A 22,786-nucleotide genomic window follows, 5' to 3' on the forward strand; every position below is an offset into this window, starting at 1 on the left:
CTTTCATGATTTAATCAAATAAACGTATTCACAATTAAAAGCGTACATTATTTTTTTTGTGGTTGAGAGAAAAGGATATTATCATCGATAGCTGTAAAAGCTTCTCATGACATTCGATTTGTGCCATATCATTGGAAATGGTTGAATGTTTGTTTTGTTTACAATTCATTAGTTAATTTTTACAGTTGTCGGTCACCAAATTTTATGAAACATTAAAACCTAAAATGGATGTTAAAAGTGGAAATTTCACTTTTATTTATTTATCAAGCTCGCTTTTTTGTCAAACAAAAACAAATTCGCCTGATGATTGGACAATGATGATGTATAGTACGAATATATAATATTAAAAACATATAGAATATACAGATTCAAATAACAAGCATGGAATAGAATAAAACAAACAACAAAAAAACGATGGGCATCCGCGTACCAACATTATTAACAAAAAATATTCAACATTTTTCTCTCATTTCGATATGGATGATTCTAATAAATTTAACAAAATTTTTCAGGAGTAAAATCAATAAATTTAGTTTGGTATATAGTGTTGTTGGTTTCATTTGATAAATAATAATTTACCTATATCATCAAAGTCAATGGTATTTACTCATTTGAAAATTAGGAGGCAAAGTTTAAAGAAATTAAAAAAAATCAACATTCATCTGAAAATAATAATTATGTTTTCATTTGTTTGTATGTAAATGTCTTTATCATCTTTGTCTTTATTTATTAATATGGCTGATGTTGCTTGTAAATAACTGTTTATAGAACAAAATAATAAAAACGGTTTTTTGGCAATAAATAATCGGAATACAATTAAATTCTCTTGGCTATGTTTATTATCAGCTAAAACTATCCATTGATGCGGACATTAAAGAAGCACCACCAGAAAGAGATCCACCGCCAGTTCCTCCCGTGTTTCCGATACCACCACCACTTCCACCACTTTTTGTAGATGATTGTGTTGGTAAACTGATCGCAGATGATTCACTAAATAATTTATACCATCCAATCACAATGTTAGAAAGATCCAAATCATCCAAAACAATCTGTACAACACCCATAAAAGATTTTTTATCCATACGACCATATAAACCGTTGACGACAACCTATAAAAATATTTCAATAAATTTAATCATATATTAATGTCAAAAATTTTATCATACTCACATGTAGAATACATCCTTTATAATTGTCTGTAAATAAAAGTTGTTGCTGAAATAATGGATCTAAAGTACGGCGAGCCATCTGTGTTTTAGCTTTTGAAATGCATTTTCCATTCCGGAATAGATAGACTTTTACGAATGGGGCTGATTAATAATGAAAATAGACAGAAAAAATAATCAGTTTTTCATATACATAACGATTTCTTTCAATATATGAAAAACAAACCTGGTATCATTTTGGCACTTTGTTTTGATTGAAGGCCACGAGCACGAATAACTTCCACTTCAAGATTTCCTTTGCGATCATGTAAACTTAATTGTATATCGCCAAGATTCGATGCAGCCAATGCTTGTCGACCAACAATCTGTCCTGGTCCAAGACCTTCAACAAAATTAGAGAATTCACCTTCACCACCACCACCGCCAACTGTACCAGATGATTGGGAAGGACGACTTTGTTGTGGCATCCATCTATAAATTAAAATTTAATCATTTTGAAAAGTCAAAATCCGATTAAATGTAATGAATAACAATTTAATCAAAGAGTTATTCACAGTTCGTCGAAATAGCAGCATCAACAACAACATTTTTCTTAGTTTATAGACGATGATGTTTTATAAATTAAAATCGAAATAAAATACGAACTTAACGTTAATCATGAACAAGTTTTTTCAAAAATTGAATTACATGTGACAAAATCGATTATTGTTCATTTGGAATTTTCAGAAGACAAGATGTTTAATAGGATTGTTCCAATAGAAACAGATAAATAAAACAAAACGAAAATCCTTAGCAGTTGTTCACTATAAATTCCACTTCAGATAATTAAGAGAATAATTTTATATTGTCAACAGCACTTTAATTGTCCATTGATCAAAAAAACATCATTATTCATTATACAACTGTCAAGATGGAAACAAATTCAAAGCTTCGGGGTATTTTGAAAAAAAAGTTTTCTTTTAAACTTGCAATAACAGAATCGGTAGATCCAAATTTCGTTTTTCTCGGGAAATCATTGGTATGTTTCACTGTTATGAAAAATTTCACTAAATAATTGAAATTGGAAATATTCTTACGAAGAAATTTTACTTGAAAAAATAACTTCTACATTGATAAATAATGATACAATAAAGAGAAAAAAATACGAATTTCTCTCTTCTGTAAACAATTGATTATTTTCTTAATATGCTAAATACAAAGAAAAAAAAATTGAAATTTATCTCGTATGATCAAATTGGTAGATTAAAAAAATCATCATCATAAGATCATTATCAAAAAGTCTATTGTGTATTGATCATAGTGATAAAGAAAAATCTAACACCCGAATATGGAACATGATTTCTTGGCACAGCAGAATTAAATTAAAAAAGAAGAATCGATCGCAACAATTAGTAATCAATTAACAGACTTACATCTCTGAATCACTATCCGTTATCGTTTTTGATGTGGATGTAGTGGTCGTTGTCGATATGACTGCTTGTGCTACTACTGTTTGTTTACGAGCACCATCACTACCACCGACAAAAACACCACCAATACCATCGCCACAACCACTTCCGCTACTTTCATAACGCATACTACCGGCGATAGATGATGACGCGCTTAATGATAATGGTGAATCCATTAGGACATCACTACTAGTACCTCCACCTCCAAAACTAGATTGAATATTAAAATCCATCGTTGAGGGAAGATTTTCCTTTCCAGCACGAATAGTGCCTTGAGTTCCAGAAATAAATGATTCTGGAAGTATCTCTTCCGAGCGTTGTATTCCGCCATAATAATAGCCACTTGAAATTGATTGTTTATTATGACGTGAAAATGGGATCATTTTACTTTTCACCAATTTCGATGATAATTTTGATGTCCGTGATTGTTTACTGGTTGCCCCAGTTGTATGAGCTGTTCCAGTAGTTGGTGTTCCAGCTGTTGTAGAACCTTTCGAGCGATCCGATAAATTACCATCTTCATCAGAATCCATAATCATCATGGCCATCATTGGATCATCATCCATCGCTTGCGAATAGCTTTTCTTGAGGATTTTTCCCGTTTTACGATTTACACCTTCATTCACAATAGATTGAATTTGAGAGTTTTTTTTGTTACGAATTATGAGAAATGAAATGGAATCAACAAGATGAAGAATTTTGTATTAGTTTTGATTTATTTTGGTCAATCAGCATAAAAATTACACACAGAAACACACATTTTTGGTGAAAATTAGAGGAATCAAATTTAAACACACAAGGAAAATCAGGTGGTGATGGTGGAAAACACACCAAAAATGGGCAAAAATTAGATTGCCCACATCCATATGAATGTATTCAAACAGGAATGGAATTTGAGCATGCAGAAATTCGACAGCCGACATTAATTATGAGAATTTCGCAAACAAACCAAATAAAATTTTGCAGTACACACAATTCAATTGAATGGATGGTATTCGGTGTTTTATCATGGTAGTGATAAGTGCGTTAGGAAAACCAGAGATTTGCAGTGATTTAGAAACAAACATTAATTGAAATTTATTTATAAACACCCACATAATATTAACAAGGAAAACTCTTATAGTTATACACATCTATAGATTAACGTAAGATGTGAAAGCAATTTCATTTCAGAATGAATAATCAAATGTCTGAATTGGTTAGCGATATGGAAAAAATACAACCCTTGTTGTAAACAAAAAGTATAAGAATCAACAAATTCTTTCATGATATTTCTCGAAATTAAACAAATTCATATATTTTAAATTTAATCCTATAATAAGGATTTCAGCCATTTTCAACACAATCCCAAATGAATTCATCGATTTTGTCATTTTCTCGGCAACAAATTTTGACATTTTTTAATTTAAATTTCAAAACAAAACTATAGTAAAAAATAGGATTAACTGTATGACAGAATATCCAAAAATTTGATAATAATCCCAGTTTAAATCAAGGGATTAACATCATCATAGAAAATGTTGCTATTGCTGTTGCTGAAATCAACGATGATAGAAAATGCATATGCATTTCAATTCATATGTATCTTTTTTGTAATGGATAAAACTTACGGAGCTGTTAATGATGAACTTTCACCCGAAACACTACCTTCGCCATCTGATGATAAACTACTATATTGTTTAACTAAATGTCGTACTTCGTCAGGTAATACTTCTTCACTTCGATGAACGGAGAATGATGTGGCCTGTTTGTTCTTACGGAAGCCCAGGCGTTTTTTTTGTACCTTTTTTTTTTTATTAACGAGTTTGTTTTGTTGAAATTATAATTGAATCAAAACACAATAAAAAATAATATCAAAATAAATAAAAGATAAATAGATAAACAAAATAAAAATAATAAAACAAACAAAGCTAAAAGCTTAACAAAAACAAAAAAAAAGCAATCATGAATTTGTTGAGAATTGTTATATTTGATTTTGTATATTATGTACATTGTATAATTATTTGTATCCAGCCTATATGTTGGACACCAGATTTTAAAAACAGATTTAAATTTAAAATTCAATAAAATGAATGAATTCCTATTATAATCTTGTTTATTCATAAGCGCCTTTTTTGGCAATAAATTCAGAAACTGGCTCGATTATAGAGAAAAATATAACGATTGTGTTTTCAACTACAATAGTGAAAAAAAAATGAAATACAAAATAATAATTATATTCCACATGATGTAAACTATCTTACTAGACCAAACTGATTGAATTATTATCATGATTAGATATTGTTGTATATAATAGCATCAATTTTTATAAAAATAACTAACGGAATGAAAAAAAGTAGTGGATAAATTTCATATTTTGATATAGAAAATTGATGCCTTTGAAAGTAAAGGAAATTTTTTTAATGGACAAACTTTTCATTTTACTTTGTCAACTATATCATTATTTTTATTATTGCTATTTAGAAATAAAATGCCAAATGTTTCAACATCATTCTCTTATCATTAAAATTTACAACCGAATAATCGTTGCCTTACCGATACTCTAGGGCAAATATATTGCCGAGTATAAAATAATAATTGAATTCTGAACAAATGTATGCATATTGTTCACTGATGAGCTCTTTGCAATTTTGAATGACTATTTTTTTTGCCTATTCTGTTTATTCTAGGTTAGACATCCGATGGCAAAATTCATAGAATTTTTTTCATTTTATTACACAAATACTACTATCATGAAATTTAAGACCATAACCTCAGTGTTTATCAAGATGACAACTTTAACTATACTTTTATAATGGGTACAAAGAAACTGATAGAAACAATTCAATGACAATGTGGAATGAGTGAGAGAAGATTGAAAACTAAAAAATTATAGTCATCAAGATGATTGTAAATAACAAAAAGAGATAGGCAGCTTGTGGGCAAGTCTTTCCAAAAAAAACCAAAATTCTTGAAAGAACAAAGATAAAAATGTCAAATAGAATTCTCCTTTTGCATTTTCCCTAAGCACTTTTTCATTTATAATCGACAATTTTCGTGACATACTTTGATGAATATTATTTTAAAAAATTATTTTTTGTATGTATTAAAATGCAGTATTATATACAGTATTATTATTATTATTTAAAAATAAAAATATCCTTGCCCTTATTTGATGATAACAAAAAAAAGCACAAAAAAAATTCTTGAAATATTTTTATTGATTCTATATCGAGTCAAATGAACATTTAACAAATGAGTAATATATGTGTGAAAATGCATTTGGATCAAAAATTTCACATTCAATTCATTCAAAGCCAATAAAATTGATCCAAAATAGTTTATTTTTACGCAATGTTTATAATGAAAATGAAAAAAGAAAATTCCTGAATGTGTGTCGGAAAAAAAACCTAGTTTTCCAAATGAATGCAAAAAAAATAAAAATTATTTATAAAATTGTTGCATGGTTAAAAAAATCATATATGAAAACCAGAAAATGTTTTTTTAATTGAATGGGAGGTCTATGTGTTAGTGAGTATTGAAAAATATGTGGGTGTATAAAAAAAAGGAAGTATTTTCAAATCAATATGGTAGAAAAAGGAAAACAAAATAAACGCCAAGCATAGCCAAAATAATTGATTGAAAAAACAGATTCTACGTACCGGTAACACTAAGCTGTGATGCACTTTGACTTTTCTTTGTCAATCCTGATTGTGGCTGTTTTTTACTTTTTATTGGTTTACCATCCGGACCAATTTGTGGGGCATTTAGTGTCGATGTTGATGCTGAATTTGTTGCACCAAATAGATCATCCATACTAAAATCACAATTAGCATTTAGCTGTTCCATCACTTCATCGATTTGATCGGCCATTGATTTTGCCTGACCACCGGTTGGCACATCGGAAAAGCTCGATTCAAAACATTTATCTTCTTTTGAACGTTCACTTAATGAACGTGCTACAGCTAATGAACTACGTGATGGATGAGGTGGATGTACCGGTGCTGAATGTTGTTGACCACGATGACCAGTAAATTCACTATATGTTGTGCAGGAAAAATATGATGTACGCATCATTTGTGACATTGAAGGCGGACGTTGTCGTATGTATTGTGGTGATAATGGTTGTTGTTGTTTTTGTTGTTCAATTGTCGTGGTGGTCATCATCGAATTAGATCGTTGACGTTGTTGTTGTTGTTGTGGCGGTGATGATGATGATAATGATGATGATTGTTGTTGTTTCATTGGATGATAATTACACAGATGAGAGGTAGCCAATCGTGGATTCATTTTTGTTATGTGAATAGAAAAGAAATGGGAAAAAAATATTTTTTTTTTTAATTTGTTGTCGATTTTTATAACTTTTTGGAAAACATCTATTCAACAAATATGTGAAATTGTTTAAATACATATAACATTGAACAAATTAAATTAGTTGCTGAAGAATATAATCTCGAAGAAATCTGGCCAACGATGAAATATAACTAGAGCTTCTTTCGTGATTTCTAATCATAAAAAAATCTTTTTACATTAATTATAAATATAGTCAACATGTTCTGACATTTAAATCATCAAAATGTCAACAATTTCATCGAAGAAGGAAGACAAACAGTATCGTAAAGACAAATACAATCAATAAACACTGAATTTCGAATCGGATGCATTAAAATGGAATCACTCCGAAACAAAATAGAGATTTGTAGAAAAAAAAATAAAAAATATTAATCTGTCAGAATTCCAGAACCGCCTGCATAGAGTAAACGTCAAGATAATGCGCATAAAAATAGCATAACGAATCATTTTTTAAATGAAAAAGAAAAAAAATCATTTACTTCTTAAACACTGACGGCCACAAACACTTGTTTAAATTAATTGAATGAAAATCGACCGGTATATGAATGATTTGGCCTCATGATGATATACTTATAGAATGATGATGACGACAACAAAACCAATAACAAATCGACAGACGAATTAGATTTTCCTCTATCTATCCTTTTTTTCTCTCTCTATTTCACACACCCACATTAAAAATATTTCAGATATTGATGACGAAAACAACTAATATGTAAAAAGAATGAAAGTATAACTCGAATATTCTAGTTGGAACCTGTGCTGTTGGTATGTTGTTTATTATCGCCATCATAAAACCACACACAGAACATAGAACATAAACACAATATAGACATTTTTTTAATATTCGCTCAGGCGCATCATTTCATCAATTTTTTTTTCTCTCACATAAATTCTATACGAAATCAAACACATATTTGAATAGTAAAAATCTATATCGGAAAGAATTATATAAAATTTATGAATTTTTTTCATTAAAAATTATTCTACAGAATAAAATACATTAAGGATTTTGTTTAGTGATAGTTATAAACAAAAAAAAACGACTATTCAAATATTGTTGCCAAATAATATAATATAAATCGAACACGTATCATTATTATGATAATTTTATGGGTTCTGAAAAATTCATTTATGGTATTTGGCATAATAATATTCGATTTGTTGCTTGTTTATGAATGATTTTTTATGATTATTTTTTTCCTTTGATGGAAAAATGCATCAAAAAAAACAAATAGAGAAATTTTCAAGAAACGTTAGAATGTTGAAAAGACAGCATTAAAAATTATGCACACCAACAGTAGAAGAAAAATCAGTATTAGATTAAATAATATCATTATACAAACTGATGCAATAAATATTCAAATATATCATTATCATGTAGATGAAGGAATCAAATATTGATAGAATAATTACACAAAAAGTGTCACTCAATACCAGCATAAACATGGAAATTAATCATCATTAATTATTTTTTTATTAAAGATTTAAATATCAGTGTATTACAGTGGTTCATTAGTTAATGATTACAATCCAATCTAAGATGGATAACATTAACCAATATTTGAATAGAACATGGAAAACATCGATATATGATTCTGATCTCAGGAAGCATTAAAGCCTGTTTGTTTCATAACAACAATTTTTAGCGCAAATCTTATTGAACGCAAAAACATCAAAGAAAAGTTTTATAAATTCAAATGTACGGAAACAAAATCTTTTTCCATGTTTATTCTCTGAAATCAAACAACAGAAGAAAATGTCTGAATACACAATTTCTTACATAAAAACTTAAATATGTTGGGACATGAAAATCGGATTTATATTTATTTATATTTTTTCGTTGAATTTATTCAAAACAGCGAAATATGACCTTTTCATTTGATTAATGTATATGCAATGTACATGATAATCGATGCCCATTACATCACAAGAGAATCGTCATTATTAAAATTTTATTTTCATGTTAGTTTGTATTTGACAGAATAATAAGCTGAATGTCAAAATATTAATACAAACAAAAATAAGTCAATTTACATAAAAATGAAGAAAAAATAAATTTTTTTATTTTCATTTTGTCAATTTTGACAATATGAAAAAACTTTTAGCAAAATTTCATTATGGCAGTGAAGTCAACTTTTTTTCACTTGATCCAACATATATGTTGACGAGTTAGTGACAGTTTAAGAAAATAGCTAACAACAATATGAAAAAATAACCAGTTAATGGACACTTATTGTTTTCTTAAATTTTTCTTCTGTTTTCAATCGTATCAAATTACAATAAATTATCATCTGAAAGATGACACTCATCACCTCGAATCAAAAATCGAATATGTTTGCTGAACTAAGTCATTCGAATCTTTGTTGGTATTTATTTGGAATAAATAATTCATTTATTTACGCCCCAAACATTGGCAAGAATTTGAGTTTGATGAAATGAAATAAAAAATTATATTTGAACACAATATATAATCAGTTCAAATCATATTCAACATTTTATAAACATAAAACAAAAAAGAAAGATGGTAGCACTAGACAAACATTTCGGTTGATTCTGTTCAGACATAGAATATTTTTAGCAAGCGAAAAGGCGCCATCTATTGAAACATAATTTAAATTAAATAAATTCTAAATGTCAAAATTTATATGATTCTGATTATCGATCCGTTTATCAATCGATATTCTTTCAAAAAAAACTCAACTATCATTATTACGGCTTAAGAATGATGTAAATACTATAGCTATTGTCATTAAAATGATTTTTTTATGTATCAATGAGCAATGTATAAATGGGCAATAATTTTTTTAGCTTTTCAAATTGTAACAAATATTGATCGCATGCAAAAAAAAAAATAATAAAATAAAATGAAAACGACAACGACTATATGAATCAATCGAAACGGAATAAATTCGATGACGAATAGACCAATATTGAATTAACAACAAGAGTTGTAAAGTTTGTATCTTGCATAGAGTGCGGTACCGTCATCATAAAGAGAATAAAACAAGATCCTTGGGAAATCAACTAACCATTAGAATGTGCAGAGAATTGTGAATATGGATGAAATTGAATATATTAAATAACGATACAGAATGAAAAAAATACAATCCGGTTTTTTTTTCTATTTGATATTTGTCATCATTATCATTATCATCGAGAAAATGAGTTCAACAAAACACTCATGCGTATGAAACACATTTTAGATTGGAATAAATCCCGACCAAAAAAAAACGACAAAATCAATATCCAGAAAGTTTCCAGTGAAATGTAATAACAATAATAAATAATGAAGACAAATTGAAACAAAATTAAGATTTAATTGTCAAGAATTTATTGATTAAATCAAATCGACAACAGCGAAACAGCGTACATTTTGGCAAAGGTTTTGTTTAGAAATTAACAAACCATACAAAAAAGTTGAATCATTTGAAATCAAAGCTTCTCACGAAGAAAATTTAATTATATGAAAAATAAATTTTGACTCTATTTATAATCTTAATTAGTTGCATTTTAATGAAATCGGTAGCTAATCAGAATAGCCAAAATGCGAGATACAAAATCAGCTTGCAATACTTCACTAAATACTATAACAAATCTTTCTCTGATCGATTCATCGCTATAGATGATTAAAACAATAATAAGAAAAGTTAGTTGTCATAGAATTTGATGTATGAGCCGGATGAAAAGTAAAAAAATAGTAATAAATAAATAAGAAAAAAATGGCCACAGACTGTTCCACATTTTCCACAAAAAATATTGATCATACACAACACAACCATAAATTGATTATTTCATAGTTATTTCAATCAACATCTGTTTTTCCAGTGTTATGGAAAAATGAAAAACAAAAACTTAACCTCAAAAAAAAGACCAAATAAACAACACGATTGAAAGAAAAATCAATCTAAGTTATTAAAACTATAAATTTGGTTTATTTATTTGGATGAGCATCATGTGCAAAAAAAAATCTTTGGATAAAGAAACCATTTCAACAAAATTGATTCTTTTTTTACTTGATGTAATAGTGAGAAAACTTGACTTTTGTTAATTTCCAAAAAAAATCGATTTAGAATGATAGTATTTTTTTTAATCCATTAACTTTGATCCAAACATTTACTGTCAAACTTTTTTTCAGTCTTTATTGACGAACAAAAAAAACAAATTTCCTTTTTATTCGAATCGACCACAATTTGTTTATTATGAATATAAGAAGATGTGAAATAAGGAAAACAATTTTTTTAATCATAAATTCTATCATATTCTAACATCCTCAACATATATGATGATAATGACAAACAGAAAGGAAAACTCCCCAAGATCATTTGACACCATTAACATTATACAATGTATACATAATACATATGTTATTATGATCAGTTTCTATATTAATTCAGTCTTCAATGTTCGGGAATAAAATACTAATTTTCAAGACAGACATTGAATCGAAATTTTTTGTCTTTCGAATTCATTTTTGGTTTTTTGTTCTTGCTTGAAGATTTTTATGTGTATAGGATGTATTCATCGTTTCATTTAATGATTATTGCACAAAAGAATCCAAAATTTCCTTTTTTCATAAAGACATACTAACTAAGAGCAATCAACAACATTGTTATAAAGTCTAACAATGAATGTTTGATAAATAGCTTTGCGAAAGAAAAACTAAAACCAGTTAAATAAACACTGGACTTATAGACAATAGAAATAAGGAGAAAACGAGAAAAACAAATCAACAATGAGAAACAAGAAACTCCACATTTTAAAGAACAAATGCTTGGCCAGAATCTCATTTTTCAAAATATTTAACTGGAAAAAGATTTATGTTGTTATATAAAAAAAATGACTCAAAAGAAAGAGAGAAAGCTTTTTTAAAGAAAAATGAATGTGATGATCAAGGCCAAGAAAGAATGATCAATGGATCGGAAACCATCAAGTCAATTCAGGACCAGGCCAGATAAGCATTATCATTAGATGCAAGCACAGACACAAACACAAAAAAAAACTTCAGTAAATTGATATAAAAAAGAATAGCATGAAGTAGGAGTAAACGTTTAGAATGCCGGCTTTGGCTGAGCATTTTTTTTATCAAGCCAAATATGTGCTTAGAATTATTAACAACAACAAAGTGGTACACTATTATAAATTGAATAAAAATAATGGTTAACTACTTTATTTTATTGAGTATAAACAAATGAACCATAGAATAAATCGAAACCACATAAACACACAATTGATGGTGTTGATGATAATTATCGACAGAAAGAACAAAAAAAATTGAATGAATGGATTAATAAATTAGTATGATATCATCATAATTTTATTATCAAAACATTGTCGATAACCCGATAGAATAAAGACAAAACGGCCTACAAATACATCAAGAACTTTGGAATTTTTATTGATGTGGTATCATAAATCAAAACAAAATCTGCTTTTTGGGTTATACCAACTTGTTTTAATGTTTTTAATGATCAAAACAAACCAAATTGCCGGTGAAAAAATCTCAATGTTTTTTTTTCGTGTGTGTGTGTAAGATTACATTCACGAAAATGAAATTGAAATAACAATGTTATGAAATAAATATAAACATTACTATGATAATAACCATAATAATAATTTTCAAAGTCAAACAGAATTCTCGAGAAAATTTTGCAAATAAAATAATAATAGAGAAAGGAGAAGAAAAAAAATTAGAAAATTTTCTATTCGTGATACTATTACATTATAACAAGGTAAACAACAAATAATTAAAATAACGATTTTTTTCTACTTAAAACTGAGCAAAAATGAAAAAAATGAAACCCGTCAAATTATCTTTGATATAACAAACAAGAAAGAAAAATTGAATAAATACATTAAACACAAAATGCAGAGGAAAAATTACTGAAAAAAAATCTAAAGTTTGTGAAAATTTGAAAGCTTGATCTTTTCAATTAAGAGGAAAGAAAATTAAACTTTTTTAATTAGGTAATAATAAAAAAAAGTCTTTGTGGACAATATTTCATTATCCAATTCGACATGTGAAACATTGTAACTTGAACAATTATTTAAATTTTGTGAATAAAATATTTGCAATGAATGTAAGATATTTTAAATATTCAATGAACTAATATTTATTGACAAGAACAAAAAAAACATGGGATCTCTTGTAGATTAGGAACCCCAAAACACCCTTTTGTAGATTAGGAACCCCAAAATGAACCTCTTGTAGAATAGGAACCCAACCCATAGTAACTCAATGCTAACTTGCTACATACATAAATAGAATAAAGCAAATGAACATTCCTTGGTTTTTAATTAATCAAACTTAATCTCGGCAGGTTAGGTTAGGTTAGGATGGGACAGTTAGGTTTTCCGGGGAGGAAAACCTAACTGCTGACAAAAATATCTAATTTAAAAAAGATATGATGTATTTCGTTAGAATTGTAATCGTTTCGTTCCTTATTAAGGTTCATGTAGATTAGGAACCCCAAAATGAACCTCTTGTAGAATAAGAACCCAAAACAGCATTGGGGTTCCTATTCTACAAGAGATCCAAAACATGAATATTTTAACTGCTGATACCTGTCATGACATTAGATCTTGAAGCTAGTTGTAATAAATGTCAAATTGCATGGACAAGAAAAAAAATAAACAAAAAATAATTTGTTATTCGCTAGTTAATCTGGTAAAGAATTTGCATGAAAAATTTATTATCATTAAAAGACCATCTTCTATAACAAGAAAAATAAAAGTTCAGGAAAAAACTGTGTGTATTGTAATGACTATTCCATGAAATTATCATCGTTATTTTTTTCAGTGATCAAATTTTTCAAAAATAATAACCGTATTAAATAAAAAACAAACAAAAAATGCTATTAATGTTATGATAAATTCTAATCATCGAACTAATAAATTATTGACATAATATTAATGAAAAAAGCATAGATAAATAATTTTTGAATAGCTTAGAATCAATGTCCTAATATATGACCTTTATTCAATCAATTTTGAAACTTACCTTAATGTTCGACTTCCTTTCGGCCTTGCCGTTGGCTGAGATATTAAGGCACCTGGTTTTTGTTGTGATATTGGTGGTAATTGTTGAGACATCAGATCAAATGAATCTCGTTGCTGTTGTTGTTGTTGTTGTTTTGTATATTGATGATGATGATGATGTGTTCTATGATGATTATTCTGTGATGATCGATTATTACCACCAGCTGCCGTTGAACTACTTTCCGTTTCTTCATCATCTGAATCACGATGCTGTTGTTGCTGTTGTTCGCGTTTTCGACGACTATTTCGTCGATGTATAGATGATCGATGATGTCCACCTGGAACATTGCTTATAGCTGAACCAGTCGAACCAACATTTGGTCCACCACTACTACTACTTGTGGTTGCAATTGCACCCATCGAACCGATAACACCGCTTTCACGACTACTCATTTGTCCAGTCAAACCACCACCAGCAGATTGTCCCGAATCTTTACGATGATGATATCGATGATGATGGCGATTATTTCGATATGTACCATCGACATCATCATCAAATTCAGTTTCTTCTTCCTCGCCATCAGCTTCATCACCTTGGTAACTACCTCCATGACCGCCATAATCTTTTAGTTCACGATAATCGATTGATGCTGATGCTATCAATGATGAACGATGATGACCTCCGCGATAGCCACCTCGAGATTTTTGCTGTACATCTCGATATATCAGGTGACTTCCTCCACCTGCTGAACTTGATAAATCAGATTCTGATTGAACTTCTTGTGGGTATTGTGAACCATATTGTCTTTGATGATGTGTCAACGATGACGATGAAATTCGACGATCTAGTTGAGGTTGTGGTTGTTCTTTTCTTTTATAATAACCAATATCATCCATTGATGTAGCTTGTTGATGTTGTTGTTCCAATAGATTGGTTAGATGACGGCTAAAAAGACGACTTGTAGGTAGATTTGATTGAATAGGATGTGCGTATAGAGGTCGATTACCGAAAACAGGTCGAATGGTCAATTCGGAATCAGAAAACATGCCACTTAATGAATGTTGTTCGAAGCTCATCAAATCAGATTTTTGCTGTTGCTGCAGATGCGGTCCGTAGTTATACGGTTGTTGTTGGTGTTGTTGTTGAACAGAAGTTATCAATGATCTTGCTGAACCACCAAATTGGCTACCCATTGCCAAATGTGTGCTGATTGTAGGCATCGATGGAACAAATGGCAATTGACGTTTGTTATTTGTTTGACTTGACCCTGTTGTTGCCATTGATATGGATGATGTTGGCGCATAATTGATTTGTGCTCCAATCACTGTTGGCGGTGATAATGAACGCTGTTGTTGAGCAGTCATCTGCATGGATGCGTTTGATGGTTGTGATGAACTTTTACGAAATTCGGATCGCATTAAATGATGATGATAATTAGGAAGATGGTGATCTGAGGGTGGCATCATGGTAGTCGAACCAATCGAATCGATTCCTATGTCGGAAGTGTCAATATTGCTATTACTCACATTAACATTTGGATAATTAGATGAAGTAGCATTAGTTGACAATGATGGAAGTTGTCGATACCGGGATCCACGAGATCCCAGAACAGACTGATTTGTTGTTGGGGCCACCAATGATGTTCCAATTTGATGTTGGTGATGATGATGGCCACGCGGATGATGAGGATGATGTATACTAGTGGCAGTTGTTGGGCCAGAATGAGAAACAATCCCTGTACTACTGCCTGGACGATGTTGTTGATGATGAAGACGATGTGATTGATGATGATATGGTGAACCAACAGAATCGGCAGTAGCGGCAACAATATTGGATGTGGATGCTGAACCGCCACGTTGATAGCAACCACCGCTTGTCGATAAATCCGTAGCTACTACTAATGGTGGACTACTACCACTTCCACCACTGCCTAAAGATCCACCGCTTGTTTGACTCGTATCCGCCAACAGGCAACGCCATGAATCGGCTAGATTTCATCATCATTTTGGTCACAAAAAAAAATCAAATCAAATCAAAAAAATAATTTTAAAAGTTGGTTATAATTCATTTAAATTCATTCTCAATCAAACTTGTTTGCTGTCTGAAACACTATTCTCATTATATGTCAAAGACATACACACATATCCTATACAGAATCCTTTTCAAACAAGTTTTGTTAATTGTGTTTAGAATCTATTAACAAAAAATGAAGTTTTCAAAAAAATTTCCACTCTAAAGGAAATTTGCCGATTTAAACAAGATGAGCCAAAAAAGCTTAAATTTTTGGTCACGAACAAAACAAATATTCTCTAGAAACAGAGAGTGATAAATGGTAATATATCATCTATTGAAAAAGTTTCTGAAGTAAAAAAAATTAAAAAAAACAAACCTTTCGAATCGAAATCATCCATTGAAAGTTCGGATGCAATATCCGAATCGGAAAGTCTTGCTGAAATGGATGTATGTGCAGAATGTGTTGGTGGTGATAAACCACTACCGGCCGTAGAGGTTGCTACAACACCGCTTGTTGTTCCAGTACTAGTTTCAGCTGCTGTTCCAGATGATCCAATCAATTTATAATATTGTTTCATCCATTGTAGACGTAGCTGTTGCTGTAGATCTTCACGCGTAGAAAGACAATACCATTCGGGTTCATCATCTAATTGTGAACTATTCAGTTCGATGATTGTAGCGCCCAAAAATTCATTTGATAAAAAATGATCATAATCACAGATTGTCAACTCTAAGGCTCTTGTTCGTATATCATTGCTGCTAAGTGGTGAGTATTGAAATGTTTCATTCCACATCGGTTCCAACGTGTTGATCACTGTAGCTGTTTTTCGTAATGTTTTTGTTCTGTAGAAATTTTTTTTTGTTGCAAAAAAATCAAATCACAAAAAACGATTAATCAAATGGTGAACCGATCAAAATGAACAAACATTTTGATTTGAAAAGTTAAAAGAATCGAAATCGATAATTGATGATGAATAACTTACGTTTGATCAGGCAATAAATACATGGTACAATAAGGGTTTCGCAAGAGGCCCGTCTTTCTTGGTGACAAATCGATTGCATTCATTATTGTTACAAATAATTCCAATGTTTGTCCATCGTAATAAAGTTTGACCTAATTAGAATGAATAATGTATAGATCAGAGTGAATAAGAAAAACATTGTTTGTCACAACATGGTGAAAGAAAAACTTTCGAACAATTAAGACATTGAAAAATATAAATAGTATAAAATGTCATTTTATTTCATTTGTATCACTTAGATTCTATAAAAAAAATGTCTAAATCATCTTCATCATCAATAAGGGCCACAAATGAACATCTCCGAAAAAAAGAAAGTAAGTCAATATTTGATAGAATAAAAACAACGATTCTTTCGACAAGCATCCTTCAACTTTACAAAGATGAGGAAATTTTGTTTGTAATGAACAAAGTCAAAAAAACCCTATTTATTTTTCAGAGTTTATCGATTTGTTGATTGGCAATTGACTTATATACACACAATATTAACCATTTGGATGAGGAATTTTTCTCTTTATTTTGGCACAAGAAATTTCCGTCGGGTTTTTTCTAACACACACACAAACACTACTATAGAAATGTAAACGTTGTCCTAAAATGTCAAGAAAAAAATTGTTTGCAATACATTCAATAAACAAACCAGCTAATATCATTGCAATTGAGCTTATATTATCAGTCAACGATGAAAAGAGAAGATTTTTGAATCGTAAATCATGTCAATATCGTTTTCTACCTCCAGGAAATGAACAAAAATTGAATTTGAAAAAGTTTATATTTTTTTAAATTTTTTTCCCTTATATCTTAGAATTTTTGCCTCATTCATTGCAGTATAAATAAAATAATCATACTGGCTCTTGAAGGTATATATTGTAATTGAAATCTAATTCAAAATTGTTTATTTAGCTGGTAGGTATAAAAAAAATTGAATTGAATGAAAATCATTTTTTTGTCAACAATAACAAAATAACAAAACCAGACCGATACATGCCAAAAAGTCGATCCTATTGGATTTGTTATACTTAGGATACAAATAAAAAAAACAGTAATAACATAAAAACCATAACAATGACAATGATCATTGTACCGGAATTTTTAATAATAAAAAATTTTCTGATTGACTGCCGACCGAAATATTGTTGTTATGCTAAGGATAGACAAAAATTATTGTGTTCAATATGTTACTGCGATTACATAATTCACAGATGGAATCGTTTTAAAATTTATAAAAATATGTAATTGCTTTGTTATGTGTGAAACGCCAGATGCTATCGTTTCAAATGAACAAATGATTGTTTTTGAAAGAATTGACACACTTCTCACTATAACCATCAATTTTTTTACAATTTTGGTATAACATTTAAAAGTTTAAAACGAACTTACTTGTATACGTCCGGTAATTGTAGGGGTACGAGTAACTTTGACGTATGGCGTTGTACGCATATGACGAGCTGAAAATTCGGCACCTAAACTACTGCCTCGAGTAAAGAAGCTATTCTTGTCCACTACTGATCGAAAATCGAATTGATTTTAAAGAGTTTTGAGTCTTTTTTAAGGATACTTACCAATATCCAATGAACGTGGTTGTGCACGTGCCGATATAACATCAGTATGACGGCGTCCAATACGATTATTCTGTTGCTGTATCATAAGCATTTCATCGCGTGAAGTAGCTGCTGCCATCTGTACGAGTGGATGACGAGGCAATTTTCTAAATCCAGTGCCAGCACCCTGAACTGTTGCGGTTGAAGTTGTTGTCGATACAGTGGTCGTTGTATCCATCAACGGTCTTGCAACGACCAATTCAATTTCCGAGTGATGTTTTGAATCAGCAATAATATCATGAACTTCATCATAAGTTTTTCCTTGCAATGAAATTCCATTCCATTCAAGTACTTCGTCTCGTGGCCTTAGCCTGCCGATTGTATCAGCAATAGATCCTTTTTTCACTTTTTCAATAATGGCACCCAATCTTCCAGATTCAACGATACGACCACCAACAACTTTCATACCAAGCATGGCACTGGAACTTAGTCCCGAATCAGGTAACAAGTTTTTCTTCAATATCATTTTGCCGATCATTTGTGTACCATCGACAGATTTTTCCCATGTTATTGGATGCTATATTTTTAGATATAGTAAATTAAGATTAAAATCTTAAATTCAAAAGTTATCACCGATAACGTACCGCTAGGAAAGCTTTCGTTTTCGAATCCAGAATTTCATCCGCTGCTTTCAGCGAACTTACCGATGATCGTGGTAAAGCACGACCACGTCGTGGTTGTGGTAATGTTTTCTGCTCTGATAATCCCCCGCTGATGCCACTACTTTCTAGGCTGTCCAATAGATCAAAATCATCTTCAGTGGATAATTCAGGTGTTAGACTACGAACACCACTACAGCCAGCACCCGTATCGGTTATATCTTCAGAACTAGATCCAAATGAACGATGATATACTGGATTCATTTTTAGATGATCGCGTAATCGTGGACGTTGTGCATTGCATAAATTGGACGTGTTAGGTAATTGTCGACCACCACCGATTGATGGAGGAGGAGTTGGCCGCCGTACGTCTCCTGGATCAGAACCTGCAGAATCCATTCGCACGAGTGAACCGGCCGACAAAAAAAGTTTTTGTTGCTGGCCTTGTTGCAAAAGAGATCTCGGTAAATTTGCACGTGATACTGATGTTGATGATGATGTTACTGGTATGATTGAATCACCACCCGAGTATGATCGCGAATAACCCGTTAAGTGTGGTATATCAGAACTACTCCCTCCACTAATGATGGCAGCACTATGCTGCAATTTAGGTATTGTTCCTGTATGACCAGTCCCAGCGATGGTTGTCGATGATAATGATAATGGCTGTGGTTTGTCAGCAGAAGCAGTTACAACTTGTGAAACATTTGAAGGCACTGTTGATGTAATATTTGCCGATGTAGATGTCAATGTCGATGTGATCGGTAGTGCTGATGGTACTAATGACATAGACGTTGTTCGACGTGGTAATTGTGGTAGTGATTTTTTGGGTGATGTTGTTGCTGATGATGATGACTATTTATCAAAGAAAAATGAAAATCATATTCATTGTATATTTTAATCGTACCTGTAATTGTAATTGGGACGAAGCTTGTGGTTTTTGTTGTTGCTGTAATGAAGATTGTTGATGAAAATGAACCACATCATCCAATGAAGGCAGTTCACGACTTTTTTGTCGTTGTGTTGCTAATTTTCTTCTTTCCTGTCCTAACACATGTGTTTGTTGCATGGCAGATTGCTCCGATATTACTGTCTCCAATGGAACTTTCTGTTGCAAATGTTGTTTTAGCGGAAACTCTTCAGAAATTGAAGCAGTAGCTGCAACCGGCAGTTGATGTGATAATGGTAATGATGGCTGTCGTGGAAGTAAATGTCTTCGCCTAGGCATTTGTGGTAATCCTCGATTTCCACTACTTGTTGGTTGTGTAATCATCAAACTTTGTGACTGTTGTTGTTGAGCTGCGCTGGAATCGGAAAAAATATTTGGATCATGTGACAATTGTCTTCTCAAAAACGGTTGATGACGGGTTGGCTGTTGGACGGTTGTAGATTTGCTGGCAATATTGAGATTTGTTTTAGTCGTATCTTGCGAATGTTGTCGATGGGTGGATTGTGAGGATGAAAATGATGAGGGTATAAACATTCCAAGCGAATTTCGACGAAGAAATCCAGTTATTGGATTTGGCCGAGATTCACCACCACTATTGTTAGTATTTCCTAAATGAAGTAAACGCTCAAACAAAGGTGTAGATGTCGGTTCAGTCATTGTTTGAATTTCTGATGATGTCTGTTGTTCTAATTGCCGTAACCTTGTGGCCATTGATGAATGTATCCATTGACCAGTTTTTATCAGTAGTTCTTGTTTCTTTCGACACAGGATACACACCCAAATGTTCTGATTAAAATTAAGAAAAATTTCATTTATTTTATCATCGATATTATTATTCGAAACACACCTTGTTAGATCGTAAAGTAACTTTTCCACCACAACGTGCACAACATCTTGTGTTACAGTATTGACAACTATGTCCGACACCATCGGCAAATTTAGTTTTCAAACAAATCTGACAGGTTGCATCAAGATCACCGCTATCCTGACGGCTAAATTGTTCTTCATTTCGTTTTCGTAGAATCGATTGTTCCAACAAAAGAACTTCATCTTGTTTTCGTCTAGAAAATTCATAAATGTGAAATTAACCTTATACATTTTACTAACTTACCTTAGTAATTGAGCCTCTTCTTCTTCTTCTTTTTTTTGACGCATAATGACCGATTCGATTATTGGACGTTCAACATCGCTTAGATGGCTTATATCAGGCATAATGCCAACCGATCCCGTTATTATCGGTCCAGTAGTCGCAAACATTGATGAAGAACTTTTGCCCGAAATCAACGATGATTGCGGTATATTTCGGCGCTGTGATAGTGGCGGTGATGGATTGTCAGGATATTGAGATTGCTGATGAATCGGAGAAACATTATGATGATGATGATGATGGTGATGATGATAGGACGATGATGGTCCACCACCAACGGTACCCGGAGGTTGACCTGAGGACGGTCCGGTCATCAAATTTAATAATAGTTCGGCCATTTTTTTCTGATTATAATATCGAACTTTGATCGATATAATAGGATAATGCTGACCGACATCAATTCAATCGTTTAATTATTACTGGTTTCATTGATGAAATAAAATGTTATTCGCTAATTCAAATTGATTTGTATGATAATACAAAGTTGAAAAAAGTTGGAGTAATCAAGGAATTGGATTGGGCCGGTAAAAAAAATTCATTCGACAAATGACTACAAAAACAACAATAATAATTTGACGATGAATGGAAAAAATATGTAAATGAAAAAAAAATTCTATGGAAGACTTTCGTTGGAATTACATAAAAATCAAGATGCAAATAGAAAAATAAATAAAAAGAAATCGAAGTGGTTATATGATGGATTCAACACACAAATATTTTCGATGGAGATTCGTTAACGGATATAATGAAAAAATTGAATAGGATTTAAAAATCTGTTGAAGATCTGATTTGATTGATATTGATGTCGAACAATTGTGTAAAATGCAAATTATTGGTTTAAAAATTCGAATTTATTGTTTCGAATTTATAATCGATTTTTTTCCTTAAATTTCTTCATTTCATTCAACTGATCACTGATTTGATTGATCAATTAAATATTTGAAAATCTATCACAATTATATAGCGATGATAGAAATCTTCATAATGGCCTTGTAATATGGTAGTCATTTTTAATGAATTATTGTAGTAATCGTATTTAATGACAATTGATCTTGATGAGTTATGGATACTGGCTTAAATAATTCTTATTGATCGATTGTGTTTGAAAGACTATTGGCTTATCTTTGATTGATAAATGTTTTATCCGATGCTATTCGACCATTATTGGCTTCAAAAATAAGTTGACGAATTAATTTTGAATTATTGTGCGAGTTGTCTGCAAAATTTATTTGAATGAAATGAATTATTTAATTAAATTCATTGAGAAAAAAATTATCTCAACATAAACTGATGAAAAACGATCAAATTATTCAATTTTTTAAAGACTTACCTTGACTGTTTTATGATAATAATTTTTTTTCTTTTGTTTCGAGGCTATCACGTGTTAAATATTATTTAAAAAAAACAAACAGAATTTTTGTCTGCATGTGTGTGTGTGGGCTGGTGTGTTTTCGTGTTATAATCTGCGATGAAAGAATAAAAAACACAAAACATTAGATCAATTTTTGATTCACATTATGCTTCAACAATCCA

The 22,786-nt window shown here is 30.9% G+C and overlaps 1 protein-coding gene across 6 annotated transcripts; it reads right to left on the bottom strand.

Annotated features, from left to right (window-relative positions):
* Window positions 1-225: 225 nt before the first annotated feature.
* LOC113793528 (regulating synaptic membrane exocytosis protein 1-like) lies at window positions 226-21,591 on the bottom strand. Of its 6 annotated transcripts, none has more exons than XM_027343575.2 (14): window positions 21,218-21,591; window positions 20,954-21,167; window positions 20,065-20,892; window positions 19,143-20,012; window positions 18,520-19,075; window positions 18,338-18,459; window positions 16,922-17,052; window positions 16,315-16,781; window positions 13,947-15,912; window positions 6,256-6,632; window positions 2,579-3,230; window positions 1,393-1,637; window positions 1,171-1,310; window positions 226-1,109 (listed from the first exon to the last, which is right to left on the bottom strand). In XM_027343575.2, the coding sequence occupies exons 1-14, from the start codon at window positions 21,589-21,591 to the stop codon at window positions 843-845; spliced, it is 7,209 nt and encodes a 2,402-aa protein (XP_027199376.2). In that variant the 3' UTR covers window positions 226-842. The 6 variants fall into 6 exon arrangements, 5 of the variants coding, with proteins under 5 accessions (XP_027199376.2, XP_027199375.2, XP_075678240.1 ...); XM_027343574.2 differs by having other exon boundaries at window positions 18,338-18,462; XM_075822125.1 differs by lacking the exon at window positions 2,579-3,230 and adding an exon at window positions 4,225-4,392 and having other exon boundaries at window positions 6,252-6,632; window positions 18,338-18,462.
* Between the last annotated feature and the right edge of the window lie 1,195 nt (window positions 21,592-22,786).

This window comes from Dermatophagoides pteronyssinus, unplaced genomic scaffold (genome assembly GCF_027571235.1).
Source record: "Dermatophagoides pteronyssinus isolate colony J.1.1.1.1 unplaced genomic scaffold, Derpt_VIB-CSIC_2022.12 sq0001, whole genome shotgun sequence".
Lineage (NCBI taxonomy): Eukaryota > Metazoa > Arthropoda > Arachnida > Sarcoptiformes > Pyroglyphidae > Dermatophagoides > Dermatophagoides pteronyssinus.